The sequence below is a fragment of the Ylistrum balloti genome, unplaced genomic scaffold (genome assembly GCF_031769215.1).
Source record: "Ylistrum balloti isolate Yb309-2 unplaced genomic scaffold, AGI_CSIRO_Ybal_v1 Utg370638, whole genome shotgun sequence".
NCBI classification, from domain to species: domain Eukaryota; kingdom Metazoa; phylum Mollusca; class Bivalvia; order Pectinida; family Pectinidae; genus Ylistrum; species Ylistrum balloti.
The window spans coordinates 269,043-283,716 of NW_026782389.1; the positions used below are offsets into that span (position 1 = coordinate 269,043).

Here is a 14,674-nt window from a genome sequence, read left to right on the forward strand (position 1 = left end):
AGGCATTGTTGTTTTGTGATCATTTCAAAGATTTGAGTAATAAATTATGCTCAAAAATGTGATTTTCCTATATGAACTTGTAAACATTACTCCCTTCCCGACTGCTAATATGAGACCCCGCAGTCATGAAATTCACAATTTTAATAAAGGCCCTTATATTAAGACCCTTCCATCAATGAAGAGTATTTGATTCTACCATATTTTGGTGTTGAGAAAAAGATTTTTGAAATTTTAGTCAACATAACCCCTTCTCTCATGCCCCTTGGTGATGGGGACCATATAATAAATAGTTCTGATTCACCTTGGCTATGGAAGGTTCCTATGGAATTTTGTTAAAATTTGTTAAAATTTGTTTAAGGGTTTTTAAGAAGTTGAAAATGTAAAAAGTTTATGGACAAATGGCGCTGGAAAATATGTGATTGCAATAAGGTCACCATGAGATTTTGTCTCAAGTTAACTAAACAAAACTAAGATGTTAAACATTGAATATTGTAACAATTAATATTTTGACAGATCTAATTCCTAGCATGAACACAAGCACATCATAAGTGATAAATTATAAATTTATCGGCTCAGTCATAAAAATCAAAAGGGCACAACATGAGACCATCAGAAACCTACCTGTTCTAAGAAAAATCTATCCAGTACTTTTCAAGAATTAGCAAAAACAATTAGTAATAATAAATTATCATTATCAAATTCTAAGATGGCCACTTGTCTGTCATTTTGTTTTTCTAAACAGACCCAAAATCAAATGTGCATAACATAGGACCACAGAGATAAGAAATTTGTCAAAACCCATCCACTACCTCCTAATACTGAAAACAAATTTTCATTGTCGAAAATCTATATTTCTAAATTCAAATGATGATGAAATTGAATCATTCTAAATTAGGAAGAAACATTTCTTCCACATTTCTAAATTGAAATCAGAAATAGAAAAAAAAAAAAAAAAGAAAAATGAAACATATTTTAATTAATTAGAAACCATACATGATGGTCACAATTTTCATGCCACTTTCATCAATTGTTTTTGATCTGGACAATGCATTTTCTGGCCTAGTTTGTAATGGTATTCTACTTCCACAACCTTTTGTTCATTGATACCAGTGTACATACAATGTATATAGAACTTGAATCACAAACTATCTATTGACATTTGTAAAAAAACAAAATCAGCAATTGTCTGCTGTGTTTATTGTGATCAGCCAGAGTAATTTGGGTAATGTGTCAAGCTGAAGGACTTATCCCATGACAGACAAGTCTGTCCATTTCTCAGCTTCATTGGCCAACGCTGCACCAACTGAGCTATCATGACCCTACAAAAATAATAAACCAAGAACAAATATTTGTAAGTGTTTTTCAAATGAAATTGTAATATTTGTAAATTCAAATGGTTATAATGAAAATATTGCACATGTTTTGTAATTTCCTACAGTTTACACTAATATAAAATTCCATGATGATATTTAAGTACTGAGTTCCTTACAGACTCTTCTGCTCTCACCTTTTATAATGCTAAATGACTATGATTTTGTATTTTATCTCATTGCTTGGAACCTCTCCGACAGGTTTTAAGTCGGAAATCCCATATGGATATACAATACCAACAGCAGTAAAACGGAGGGTGGAATCTTCAATGCTACATGGATTTTTCAGTAAGACCACTGCTCCTTCACCAGTAAACACAAGACAAAACATTGATGTCTTTGGTTTCTTTTCCTAATTTATGAAAATTTAAATCTTTGTATGTTGCCCTTTAAAACAATTAATCTTATGAATTTAATTCAATTTCTTCCTATTTTACATGTTGATTTCAAAAGTGAATCGTTTGCTATTAGCAAAGTAAAACATCACTCTGTTGGAGCAATCGTACATACCAAGAATGTAAATACTATAAGGAGACTTTATCACTTCATCCTAAATCAATTTCATTTCACCAAAGAGGTAAACAATGTACCATGATGAAAATTTGTTTACTGTTAAAGTAGAAGTAGTTTTGGACACATTGCTTAAATTGTACATACATTTCTGCTTAAAATTAACCTCCATGTTGCTATAATCTTACTTCTCTATTCTGTGAGATACATGTTGATGAAATCTTACCCTTCTAAACTCTTCACAATCACAACTCATCAATGACAATTAAAATAACTATCAAATTGATTTGCATAGAAAATCATTAGATTCAGACTAAGAAAATAATGCTAAAATTCATCAATATCTACCAGCTATCTTATGGTATGCATGATCTTATAATACATTGATTGATACCTCAGAGTCTATTTATACCTTACAGAGGCCAAAAGTCAGAGTAAGCAACACTTTATATACAACACACAATACCACCTTCTGAAGAATCTAGTTCATTTAGTATGTGGGATACGGTCTGGTTTTATAGTTGTCAAGGTCTGATTTTAAAATATCAGTAACAGCATTAAGTGACCTTAGTTTGATTCAAGAAAAACTATTGCCTTATAATGTCTCCACTGCAATCCTGAAAACTTTATGTAAAATAACACCATATGTCTCCCAAATCCACTACAGGGATGGACAGACAGAAATTTGGCAACAACTGGAGGAGGATGAACAAAACTTGATCAAGGTGAACAAGATGGCAAATAATATAAATGGCCAGGGTATCTAGTACATGAAGTTAACTATAGCCATGTATATACAGAAAAAATTATCTGTACATTTTGTAGAATGATCTTATATAAGATATATAATTGAATAATTGCATCTTTCTACTGCCATTTAAATCAATCATAAACGTACAAAGGGTCTAGGGTGGTAACGGATGTGTACTCTGCGTGACCTAATAAACCTGTACATAAAGAAAACTACAAGTAGCATACTAGCACACACCACCAAAAATAAGGTGTTAGGGGGACTAGTACTATTGTTGACATGTGCTAAAGTATCTACAGATAGCGTCTCTTTTTTTATTCTCTCTACTTTATCCTCCAGAACCTGGACTGGCTGAAGTACTTTCTTTTTAGTCTCTGCAACATCCCCCTCTTCTTCGTCAAAATTGTTAAAATTATTATAGCCATTATGTTGCTCTTTTTCATCATAATAAGTATAATCTGTTTCATCTGCTTTCGGAATCACTGGTTTCCTGCCAATTTGTATATGATTAACATCATTCTTAAAATTATTCAAAGCTTTCTCTTCATCATAGTCTCCGTCTTCATTTTCATTGTGATTATTGTCTTTATAGCCCTCTTCCTCATAACCATCACGTACATCTTTATGACCAATATCAGCATTCACTACAGGTCCACGATCAAATTGCACTTGCATGTGCTGTTTATCCTTGTTCTGATCCTGTACACCTTCCTTATTTTTTTCATCATAGCCCTCTTCTTCATTTCCATTATGAGCATAATAATTTCCATCACCCTCTTCATTATTGAGATTCAACTGAGCTTGGTTGTTTTGCTCCTCAATTTCCTCATAATCTTCTTCAATACCAAGTTTGGGAGCATTTCCATTTATCACATGACCTGCATCGGCTATCCCAGCCTTGAATGATTTCATTAAACGTTCATCTCTCACCAAATGTCCCTTGTCCTCATCTTCACCCAAGAGAGAAGCATTTGTTACAGACTGGTGCCTCACGACTTCTCTACTCATGAGAAAGCGGTGTTGACTGGGATCTATTATTTTTCGCTGTATGTCCATAGGCCCAGGATCAATCAGGTAACGTAAATACATGACTAGTGCCCCCGCTGCCACCGCAGTCTTGTGGGCAAGGCAACCCTCTGTAAATCAAAATTTAAATGAGGTTAACAAAGATAAAGCAATCTTAGTAAGACTGCAGTTTAAGAAAGTTCATTCATATGTTTTATGATCACAGGATCTGAATGAGCATTTTAAGGATCATACAATATATACAACTTCCCTTGTAAAATTTATCAAAGTTGTGTTGTTTTCAGAAAGTTTACATACCTATAAGATACCCAAGCTTGAATTGCAGTATGAATACTGCTGCTTCTCCTTCAAAGTATTAAGATTGAAAGATTAAGATAAAAAAATGTAATTAAGCATTAAATTACATAAACTTGAATACTTCTTGGACATACAAATTCTGAAACAAAACAATAAAAAATAAACCATATATTATGTTTTCAAGATACCAGTAAAACTCAAAGGAGAGGAGTACATGTACTTGGATAATATACAAGTTCTAATAAAACATACATCTAAGTTTTATACATACCAGTACATCTAAGAGATGTAGCTGAAAAAATCCCCCAATTCCTTGAGAAAGTGCTTTTACAAAAGACTCATTCCCAATTAATATAGCATATATGTTGATAGCTAGTATCCTCTAGTATCATTTATTTCCTGATTCTGTACCAACGTACCTTCGTTATGGTACTTATAATTCCACATCAATTTTTCTTCATACAATTCTATCCTAGATAAATCTTGGTGACTTGTCTTTCATTTGCTCTATTGTGTTTTATCATTTTAAGGGTGTGTCATAATTAGCAGAGATTTGAATGAATTCAGAAATGTTAGTTTTGCTTTTGAAAGTGTTAATTTTGTATATTAACATCTTTTTTTAAATTATCTTTTCAATCACTGTACAATGAGAGTTTTGTTCCCTGACTCAATCATCACTAATGATTCAAGTATATTTGCACCAATATATAGTCTTTGTTAAGCATCTGTTTATGACTAATTAACATCATTTCAAATTAAAACCCCACAAGTTACTTAACCATTAATTCATTTGCAAAGGCAAAAGGCAAAAACAATATTTTGATTCAACAGTGTAATTACCCATTTGAAATGAAAATGACCAGAAACAACCATTTACCGATCTCAATTTCTTTCACTCTGCAGTATGCAGATACCAATGTAAAAAAAAAGTTTGCTATCTTATGGGGTGGGAGCAGGGAGTTTTTCTCCTGGAACAGCCCTGAGATCAAAAAAAAGTGTGTTGCACTAAATTGCACAGTTATGTTCAGTTAACTCTGCCATTCAAGTGGATATTTGTGACTTTATCATCATAACAAATATAATAGTGCACCTTATTTGGTTCTTGATTAAATAGAAATAAGAAAACACTGAATCACCTGTTCAGGAAATCAGATTTCACTTGCACGATATTTCCTTGTGAAAATATTGAAATCGTTTCTTCTTTTCCTTCTATAGAACATTCACTGATGATAGATAACAAAAATGTTTCAGTTTGATGCTATATATCTACAGAACATAATTGTACTTGGAATGAAAAAGTATAACTTTCTCAAAAAATTTACCAGCAGTCCTAAATTTCTGTTCTCACGAGTGCAAGGAATGACAATAAGCAAACACACCTTACCATATGATAGAAATGATCATAGTTTTTCCGTTTTCTTTCCTTATAATTTTCCATAACCAGTTAGCATTGCTGATAAGCAAACTAAGAAGTCAAGTTTTCAGCCATAGTAAATACATGCTGAACTCAAATAGACTCTGCTTGATATTTATTCCCTTTTTCACATATGTATTTTTATGTTGATACACCGATTAATTGTTTGAATTCAACAATACATACGTTGTTCCAAAAATAAATCTTGGTATTTTGGTGTGATGATTCCATGGAGATGCAAGTCTGTCATCTCATAAAAATTGTTGGCACAAAACTCCTCCCTGTAGTCCTCAAGTGATCTTTGTCCTTTTTCGGTCAGCATTCCATTCAGTGTTGACCGACATCCATGCTGGAAAATTGCAATTTGATACTTCATTGTCTTTGTGTCACAGGTTTCTATGAACCATAGAGCTTCTCTAAATGTAAGAGTTATATTCATTGCAAGTATAAAACTTGATGCAGACAAACCTGTTCATCACCATATATGATAAGGTCATTTCATGCATAAATAGGAACAGACCTGCCCATTTTAATTTAGGCATCATAAAGTTTTAGCAAGGACCATCATAAAGCAAAATAAGATTAGTAGGACCGACCTGATTTCATGAACCAAAAACCCTGGTCTAACTTGTAAAACCTGTAAATGAAACAACCTTGAGCTTGGAACCTTCTTAGATTTAATTGTATATATATTCAACTTTTCCTTCTCATGAAACAAAAGAGTTTAAAATATACATTAACATGATGCTCCATGCATAAAACATTTTTTTTTGGCATGACCTTATTAGCAAGACATGTAAGCATTTAAGCTGCACCCATTGAAACAAGAGGTACTATGGGTCTGCATCGCTCACCTGGTATTCAATGTTCATCAAAGTACAATTGGTGTTTAACACAAATACAGTAATAGTTAGGAAGGGATAACTAATTTAATCGTCGATTAATTATCCCTTCCTAACTTCTAGTTTTTGTTTAATCGCCCTGCATACCATTAGATATCCATACTCACAGCAAAGTACCAACAGAATAAATCCACCTATATATACCTGACGTTGGCTCCTTCGTCTTGAAGTTTCAAATACAGTAATACATACAACATTGGCATTCAATTTGGGCACACCCAATCAATTTTAACCAATTTTCACAACCAAAAGTTTTTAATACTCAAAACACTGACACTTATGACCTGATTCCATTTCTTTCTTTTCTTCAAAACTTGGGTTTTTACCTAGATAAACCTTCACTTTCTATCAAATACCTTGCATCTGGGCATTTTGATTAGTCATCAGAAGTTGTTTTACTGTTAACAAATCTAACCCCTGTGACCTTGAATATGGGTCAAGGTCATTTCATTTTCCACCCTTTGTCAAGCTTCATCATAGGAACCTTTCAGTCACATACTATACCTCTGTGCCTGTTGGTTTGACAGAAGAAGCATTTTTCAGGTTTTAACAAATCTGACACTTGTGACCTTGAATATATTTTTGCAAACTTTGTCAGGCTTCATCCTAAGAACATATTAGAGCCAAATACCATGCTTCTGTACATTTTGATTAGTCAGAAGAAATTATCTAAAAATCTGACCCTGGTCATTTCTTTTCGCGAACTACGTCAGATTTCATCCCAGCAACCCACCAGCCAATTACACTGAAATTTGGTCCGTTGATTATCAAGAAGTTGGTTAAATGGGAAAGTTGATGCTGGACAGAAGCCCCACCATGACATAAGCTCACTTGGCCCTCCAGACCAGGTGAGCTTAAAGTCAAAAGCATCAGCAAAATCATCTGTAGTGGGTGAACAAGTGAATTTTTTTACTTAGAGGTTACAGTGCTGAACTAATTATTTTTTGCTGGACCCACTATTGAGGCCACTTCATCTATTTAACTGAAAACAACCCAGATTTTGACCTGTTCTGCCAATACTGTCCACAGGAGCTGGTGGGTGATACCATAGCCAGAAAGACCAGTTGTTGTCATCATCTGGATACAAAAGTCACTAATCTCACATGTTGTCTTGGAGTTGGAGTTGGTCCCCATCAGTTCTGCCATACACCTGTCTGACACATCCTCATTCAACTTGGCTACATTGAAATGATGCATATATTAAGCATATTTATTCTCGTGAAAATAGAAAGATGTTATGTAAAATCAGAGATCCCTGCAGAATCCTAGTACTCATTGTATCGTCTGATCGTTCTTGACTCTACATCTAAAACTTACAAACTCTCCATATTCTGAGAGAAAGCAGATGTTTATCCTTTATTTTAATAATCGCAAAAAGGGTCTGTGAAAATGGAATTATACGCTAGATAATTCTTCACCAAGATGTAAACAGGAAATTTATTGAAAATAAAACAAAAAAATTGAGTTTTAAAATTTCATAGAAACATCTGGTGAAATATTTAAAATACTCGTTTATATGTGATTAGTTAATAATCTAAAGCAAATCAACATAACAAATAATGTAACAGCCATGACCAGTTAACTGTTAATGCATGATTCAAATCTAGAACTATCAAACACATACTTTTTCTTCGTCGTAGGTATAAATCTGGGTGCCAGCGAAGCTGATTCTTAAGTTCTTTATGTTTTTTTAAGAACTCCCAAGGCTTTCCAACCACAAATCGCAGTTTCTGGAAATATTCCTCGTCATCTTTTTGAACATATTCCACAGCACTGTTATTAGCTAGTGTAGAGACAGACTTCATATCTTTCAGTTTGTAAATGATGCCAATGTAATATTTTTTGCGACTAGTGTAATATACACCAGCATTTTTCATTGGCTGTACCGGTCTTGAAATCCATTGTGATGTTTTAATATAGACAATGACATTAAGTCATGAATTGAAAATGGCTTCTTCTATTTGATTTTGTCCACCACATCTTGAGATAAAGATGTTATGAGGTCAAGTTTATTTGGTAATGAGGTCATACTTCAATAATAAAAAAAAAACTGACTCCAACATAATGTCCCAAATTTTTGTGTTTTTTTACATAGTCTTTTTTCTGTAGTTATACTTATATGTTGAAATAGGGTGCTTTGTATGATGTTTTGAAGACAATATGTTTATGGACTACATCTCTTGACAGAGTAGTCGATTATGTGATTAAGTTAATAACATCAACAATTTCAATGTGTTTTTTCATTGCTAAGGTAAACATACTTTTCTTTAGTAAAAAACAAAGTCTTTGGAAAAAGTCAACTGAATTTTAAATGAGTTATTACCACAGATCACAGATTTAAAATTTGTGGATTTCCACTTAGTGGACTACTTTCTCTGATGTCCTTTTTTTGCATTCAAAAACAAATATTTCGGCTTGTGTCTTGATCTTTAAAAAATGGCTATTTGGATGAATATTGCAAAACTGATAGCATAATGGCCTCTTCATCTATACTCGTGAAAAGTATCCTTGAATATTTTTGTGTGAAAGTATAAAATTAAGTATTTTCATATTATTTGTTGAAAGACAAATTTGTTTTTTTGCAAACGGTTGCCTTGAAAATTACAAAGAATGTCTTATTCAGAAAAATTAAGAATAATAAGTGAATTTCTTCCTGCTACACTTATTCTTCCACCTGTATTTGAAAAAGGAATACAAAATTATAGTAATTTTTTTCCTTTTAAAATACTTCATATGATTTAACTATTAAAAAATCATCCCTACACCAAAAGAATTTTTTACTTATCAGAAGTGCACATCCTTTCTGTCAGAAGGTAACTTCCCTGAGTTAAGTGATGAAGTATCTTTAATTATAAGGTTTGCAAAAGTAAAATCTTAGACTTGTTTTATAAAATTTCATAGGAAAGGAAAACCATTTACAATCCTATTAAATGGATTTCAAGTGGTGAACCAGTTAAATGATTTACTTTCTTTTTCTTTGAGTTAAAAAGTAGATTTCAATGAATAACTATGATTTGTCATCATTTAAAAGGAATTTAAACTTAGACTTTTCTCATAGGAAGTTACTGAAATTAATGATATTGGAAATATGTATATCATATCACAGTTACAGTACGTCGCTTGTTAGAACAAACATTTGTCTCTAAAATAATAATTTAATGTCTATAACAATCTGGCACTGCCTGGTACAGTCCAGTACCACCCGAAACAGCAAAATACTGTTTAGTCAGGCTATTCTGGATGGTGCCAGATTGTTATTAGTATCATCAGCAATGGTGGCGAATTTGAATTTCTAAGTCGAAGCAGAGAGGAAAATAACACCCTAGAATGGCTTAAAGATACAAATTATAAGTTCTGAAAAGGTTAGTAAGGCAAACAAACTTGTTTCGTTCTGAAATGAACCTTAGATTTCTGTGTACATTGCTAGAATAATTGTTTAACTCTCTGCATCAATGGTTGATGGTTTCTACCACTTTTATAAACACGTCCGTTCTATCTCTAAAATGAGCTGTCAATAAAAATGTAAATATCAACAACAGCATAATAAATATGAATATTGACTTTAAAGCATCATCTTAGAGACTGAAATGTTCGGTCTATTTTGGAGTAATTAATTAGTTACTCAAATGCAGTATCAAACTTTACCGTTGTCCCTGAAATGTATGACTCGGCCTATATGTATCCATTACCCATAGGGATTAAATGTTTACACTAAATAACAGTTGAATAACTGCAATTGACTCCTTTGTAGTATTTTAAAATCGTGATCTAAGACAGCTAACGCTAGATATTCTTGTCATCTTAGCAGACAATATAATGATCAATATGTATATCTCAATTTATTATCAGAATTTTAAACACCTGTGGCTAGTGATATGACCAGATGACAGTGTCAGAGTTGATACCTTACCCTCTACAACACGCAATCCAAATAAACCGTCCACGTTCAAGTCTTCGTAGTTCAATTTATAGTAATTTACAAGTCTTTCCAATGCATCAACCACCTTTCCGATGTAAATCAAACGATCTTCTGACAAAGAACATGGTAAAAGTAATATGAACAGCCCAACAGCCGAGACTTTCGTCGCCATCTTTAATTTCTTGTATATACTAAAACCAGATGCGGAAATGCGTGCAAAATGTCCGCCTTTGAACTTGTGAACCGAACGAGCAGCAAAGTTTTCTAATGAGTAAGCTTTTTGTATTTTTTTAAAATAAAATTTCGTTGAAAATGTGTTTTTACATTTCAATATTTTAATATCGATGTTTCATATTCAATGCTTAACATTTGGAAAATTGTTAAGTGTTTGGTAAAAAATATACAGCAGTCGGAGTTTACTCACTTTATGCAGTAATAGTTTAATCGTTAATTATTTCAGCTCAGAACAACTTGTTAGTGCGATATCATATTATTACATTGAACCTGTTTAATGCAGTTACGTCAATTGCAAATGAAGTGCACACTGTTACTGTATAATTCCCCCGTATAATTTATTTATACTACTGTTTGGAAATGGACACTATTTTTAGTGTATATGCATATAGTTGCCGTGAAGATTGCTGAGAATTTAAAAGTGTCAGAGTACATTTTCGCCAGCCAAGGTCTAAAGTCCAACTACTTCTTCGTCAACAAATGGTTAAACAACAATTTTACAATGTCTCCGTGACTCCTCCCGTGTCCGGGTATAGTCTCACCGACGAACGACAACGTCTTGGTGAAAAGCAAGTGCGTGACCACTACAACAACTGACCATCCCGATACGCCTACTCCTTTTTCAAGAATCAAGAGGAAGGAGAGGAGGAATAAACGGATCAAAACAAAACTACAATAAAAAATAAAAACATGTAATTGAACAAGAAAAGACGTATTATACGAAGACAAATGGTATACATGGCCATTTTCACCTAGTTCTAATGACTATCTAGTAAATAAGCATACTAAAGGGTAATACAAAGAAGTACGTGTATTTTGATGCTTTATAAGTGTGTGAAGTTTGAGAATCCTCACAGGAATGAAAAACGAAACACCCATCCGATGCAGTTCTATGAAGCGATAAAATTAAGAATATTCAGAACTTTTATTAGCATTTGTCCACCTTCATACGTATAGACCTCCCAACGAAACGCCAGGGCTGTCCTGACGTAACCATTAACGAAATCTCAGTAGGTCTTAACGTCGTAATGTCTGAAATTTAAATTGAAAAATTGAAAATGTATATTTATTAAAACTGAAAAAGTACACATCATTTACCCTGCAAACCTTACTTGCATTAACTAAGACCCGTAGAAGATAGTCTGTGAACAATAGGTCATTTTCGTATCAATTTTAAGATCTTTAATAAGTCACAGATACAATGTATCTTCGTTACGCACGATTAAATGTCCGAAATTTCGCATAAGAAACAAAATAATAAAACTATTGACATTTTGCGTTGTTTGCCATGAAAAGCTGCCAATTCAGAAGTTTAAAAATGGAAATCCATAAATTGACATTGCACGTTATAAATGTATTCATTTTTACTACTACTAAACAGATGGTCCAGAATTTTAGAATTTAGAAATCAAGTCCAGCATATGGACATACTTTGCAAGAAGTTGTTCTCACAAATAAATTATTATCACATACCAAAACAGTACCACAAAACACTTGAAAATAACACGTTTATGACATAATTGGTACTTTTCGTGTCAGGCGGAGAGAAACGTGACAGAAGACGGGCGTTGGGATATATGGGAAAACACAGATGCTGAATGACATGACCAGGTAAGGCTACATGACCAAGTAGCATAAAAGGCCGGTCCGCGAACAGTCTCATCACAACATCGGTTGCTGAAGGTACGATCACAATGAACGGACTTCTCTTTGCCTGTTTGTTGCTTGTCGCTGGTAAGTTTTCATTTTTACCTGTACTCTATACTGTATATGCTCCTCAACGTCATCAGGATATTCCGAATAATGATACGACTGGTTGAATTGTTAACAGCCTGATTTATCCATTGAAACCAATTTTTATCTAAACTTAATATAACATCACCTAGTATTAATCGTCAACAAACTCTTGTTTCATTGACAATTAACATTATACAATCTTCAATCATCATGTGATGATATTTCCGATATTAATGTTACAATGAAAGCGTTATCTATGGTTTAATATGAACTAAAACAGATCATACGGCCGTTCATATAACGCCAATCTGGAACGAAAATTTATTGTTACTAATCCTTGATGACATTATTTAGAGCGTTTGAAGTCAAAACTGTCTGTAGTATCTTGTCATGTAATTGATAATCAACGCGTTAGTCTGAAAAATAATACGTTCTCCATTTTTTCACCTTTCCAAATTATATCAGATTGTAATTTTTTCTAAATTAAAACAGTACAGATGTGAATGGTCACTGATAATGATTTTGAAAATTTATATAGCAAGTTCCCTTCTTATGATTGCTGCAATAGCATCAATGTGGGGAGGTTTTGACTAGCTCTTATTACGTAAACCGAAGCTAGAAATATCATGAATTTTCGTCCGTAAATTTTTGAACATCTAATGTTTTTAAATTTCACCGTTATTCTATGTAGATCATAGAATTATCCAGTATATCCTCTATAAGATAAATTGAAAAACAAACTCTACTTCGTGATCATTTGTATATTTTTCTAAAAAGCTAACCCAATTCTACCGTCTTTAGGTCTTTACGCTATTTCATAGACAATGTTCAATTATGATATGGTTTCTCAACGAAGAAGTGGAATCGGTGAATGTTTTTGTAACAGAGGTTATTATTTATTTCAATGCTAGGATTCGAACAAGGGACACCTAACTTACTGATCTGACGCTCAACCGATCGAGCTAAAGAGAAGTTCTCACTAGCCGAGCGGTGTGTTGCGACTAATACCAGTTATATTTTGATTTAGTCTTTCTCTGAATTTGAAGCGCTATAGCAACAACATCCGGTACATGATTGAATCAAAATGATCAGTTGTCAAATTTTGTTAAGTCTAGGGAGAAAAAAAGAACAAAACAAAAGAATTTTGTCTGATTTTTTTGTCAGAAAGGCCGAGAACTTCTTTTAAAATGTTAAAACGGATTCGAATTTAGTGCACAACTTTTAAAGATGTACACTAGCTTTTAAAATAGAGACTTTACCTTAATAAACTGGAGTTTTGTGGGTAGACAGTTATAGACTGTCCTTTTGTAGATGTGGAAATGTTCCAACTGACTTTCAATGTGAACTCTCTTCAAATTAACAATGTACTTAAACTGATATGAATGATTTTTCCTCGTTCCAGTTTATGTTGTGTTTGTTTTTTCTCTCTCTCCCTCTCTCTCGTCACTATGCTTGTGGGGAACTTGGAAAACCACTAACGTTATGGGAAATACGCTTTCCCATTCACCAATGCCATGGCCGCAACATTTCCCTGTCAATGGTGATACCGATATTACACTCTCCTCTTATCTTTTCTAAAATTCTTTTGTTAACGCGATCATTTACGCCACTGAAAATTGTTTTCTACAACCAACTGAAGAAAAAGACCAAGACATTCCGAATAGGAGATAATACCCACAATTCTCGCGGGTCTTCCCTTAACACCAACTCTGCCTATGACAATTATATAGGAGATCAGTTGTGATGATAGTGAGTTATATTCTGGTGCAGAATTGTTGTACAAGTAACTTGTACAGGTAAATCAGATAATGAAGTTCTGATAACTGTTCAGAAAACTGTTAATAACTGTAGAATAAAGGAATCAAATATCAAACTGTTCCTATCTCAAGCTGTTCAATGGGAAATGTATTATCATATTTCAATCTGCACTTTGAAGCATCAATTTCTCATTGCTTGATTCATTACTTGACTTTTTTCACATATATAATTTAATCATGTACTTTTTTCCAACGTAGTGTAAAGTGTGTTTAATTTGAGTGATATTATTATCTGTGTGGTTTGATACAAGTACAGTACAGGATGGCTAACGCTCAGATCAACGTTAAGTTCATCACCAACAGAAGAGACGGACAGAACCTTTCTCATAATCAATTCATCTACAGACAGATTCGAAGGAATGGCAGCAGGACATTCTGGACTGTTCAACATCCCTCTCGACAGTAGACAACATAGCAGCTAACTTTGGACGAAATCCACACAACCATACCTTAGACCCAGCCAGTGTTGTAGCCAAACAGATCATCAACCAGATCACCAACAAATGCGTAGAATCTGTCCAACCCATTCCGTCCATCTTTGAGGAGGAGCTCAACCAACTCCGAGACAACGACTTGGATGACACTTCCAAGGCCGTGGTCCAGCGACTGCCAACATTCTACACAGCCAAATCGTCTCTCTACCTTGCTTGCCGCAAGCATTTCTCCTCTTTGACGACGGTGAACAGAACAACAGGAT

General features: G+C 33.6%; 1 protein-coding gene across 1 annotated transcript; it reads right to left on the reverse strand.

The window, feature by feature from the left end:
* Positions 1–2,766: 2,766 nt before the first annotated feature.
* LOC132557185 (uncharacterized) lies at positions 2,767–10,361 on the reverse strand. Its single transcript, XM_060221682.1, has 6 exons — positions 10,181–10,361; positions 7,895–8,053; positions 7,276–7,448; positions 5,555–5,717; positions 4,076–4,093; positions 2,767–3,767 (listed from the first exon to the last, which is right to left on the reverse strand). Exons 1-6 carry the CDS (start codon positions 10,359–10,361, stop codon positions 2,767–2,769), a joined length of 1,695 nt encoding a protein of 564 aa, XP_060077665.1.
* Positions 10,362–14,674: the final 4,313 nt, after the last annotated feature.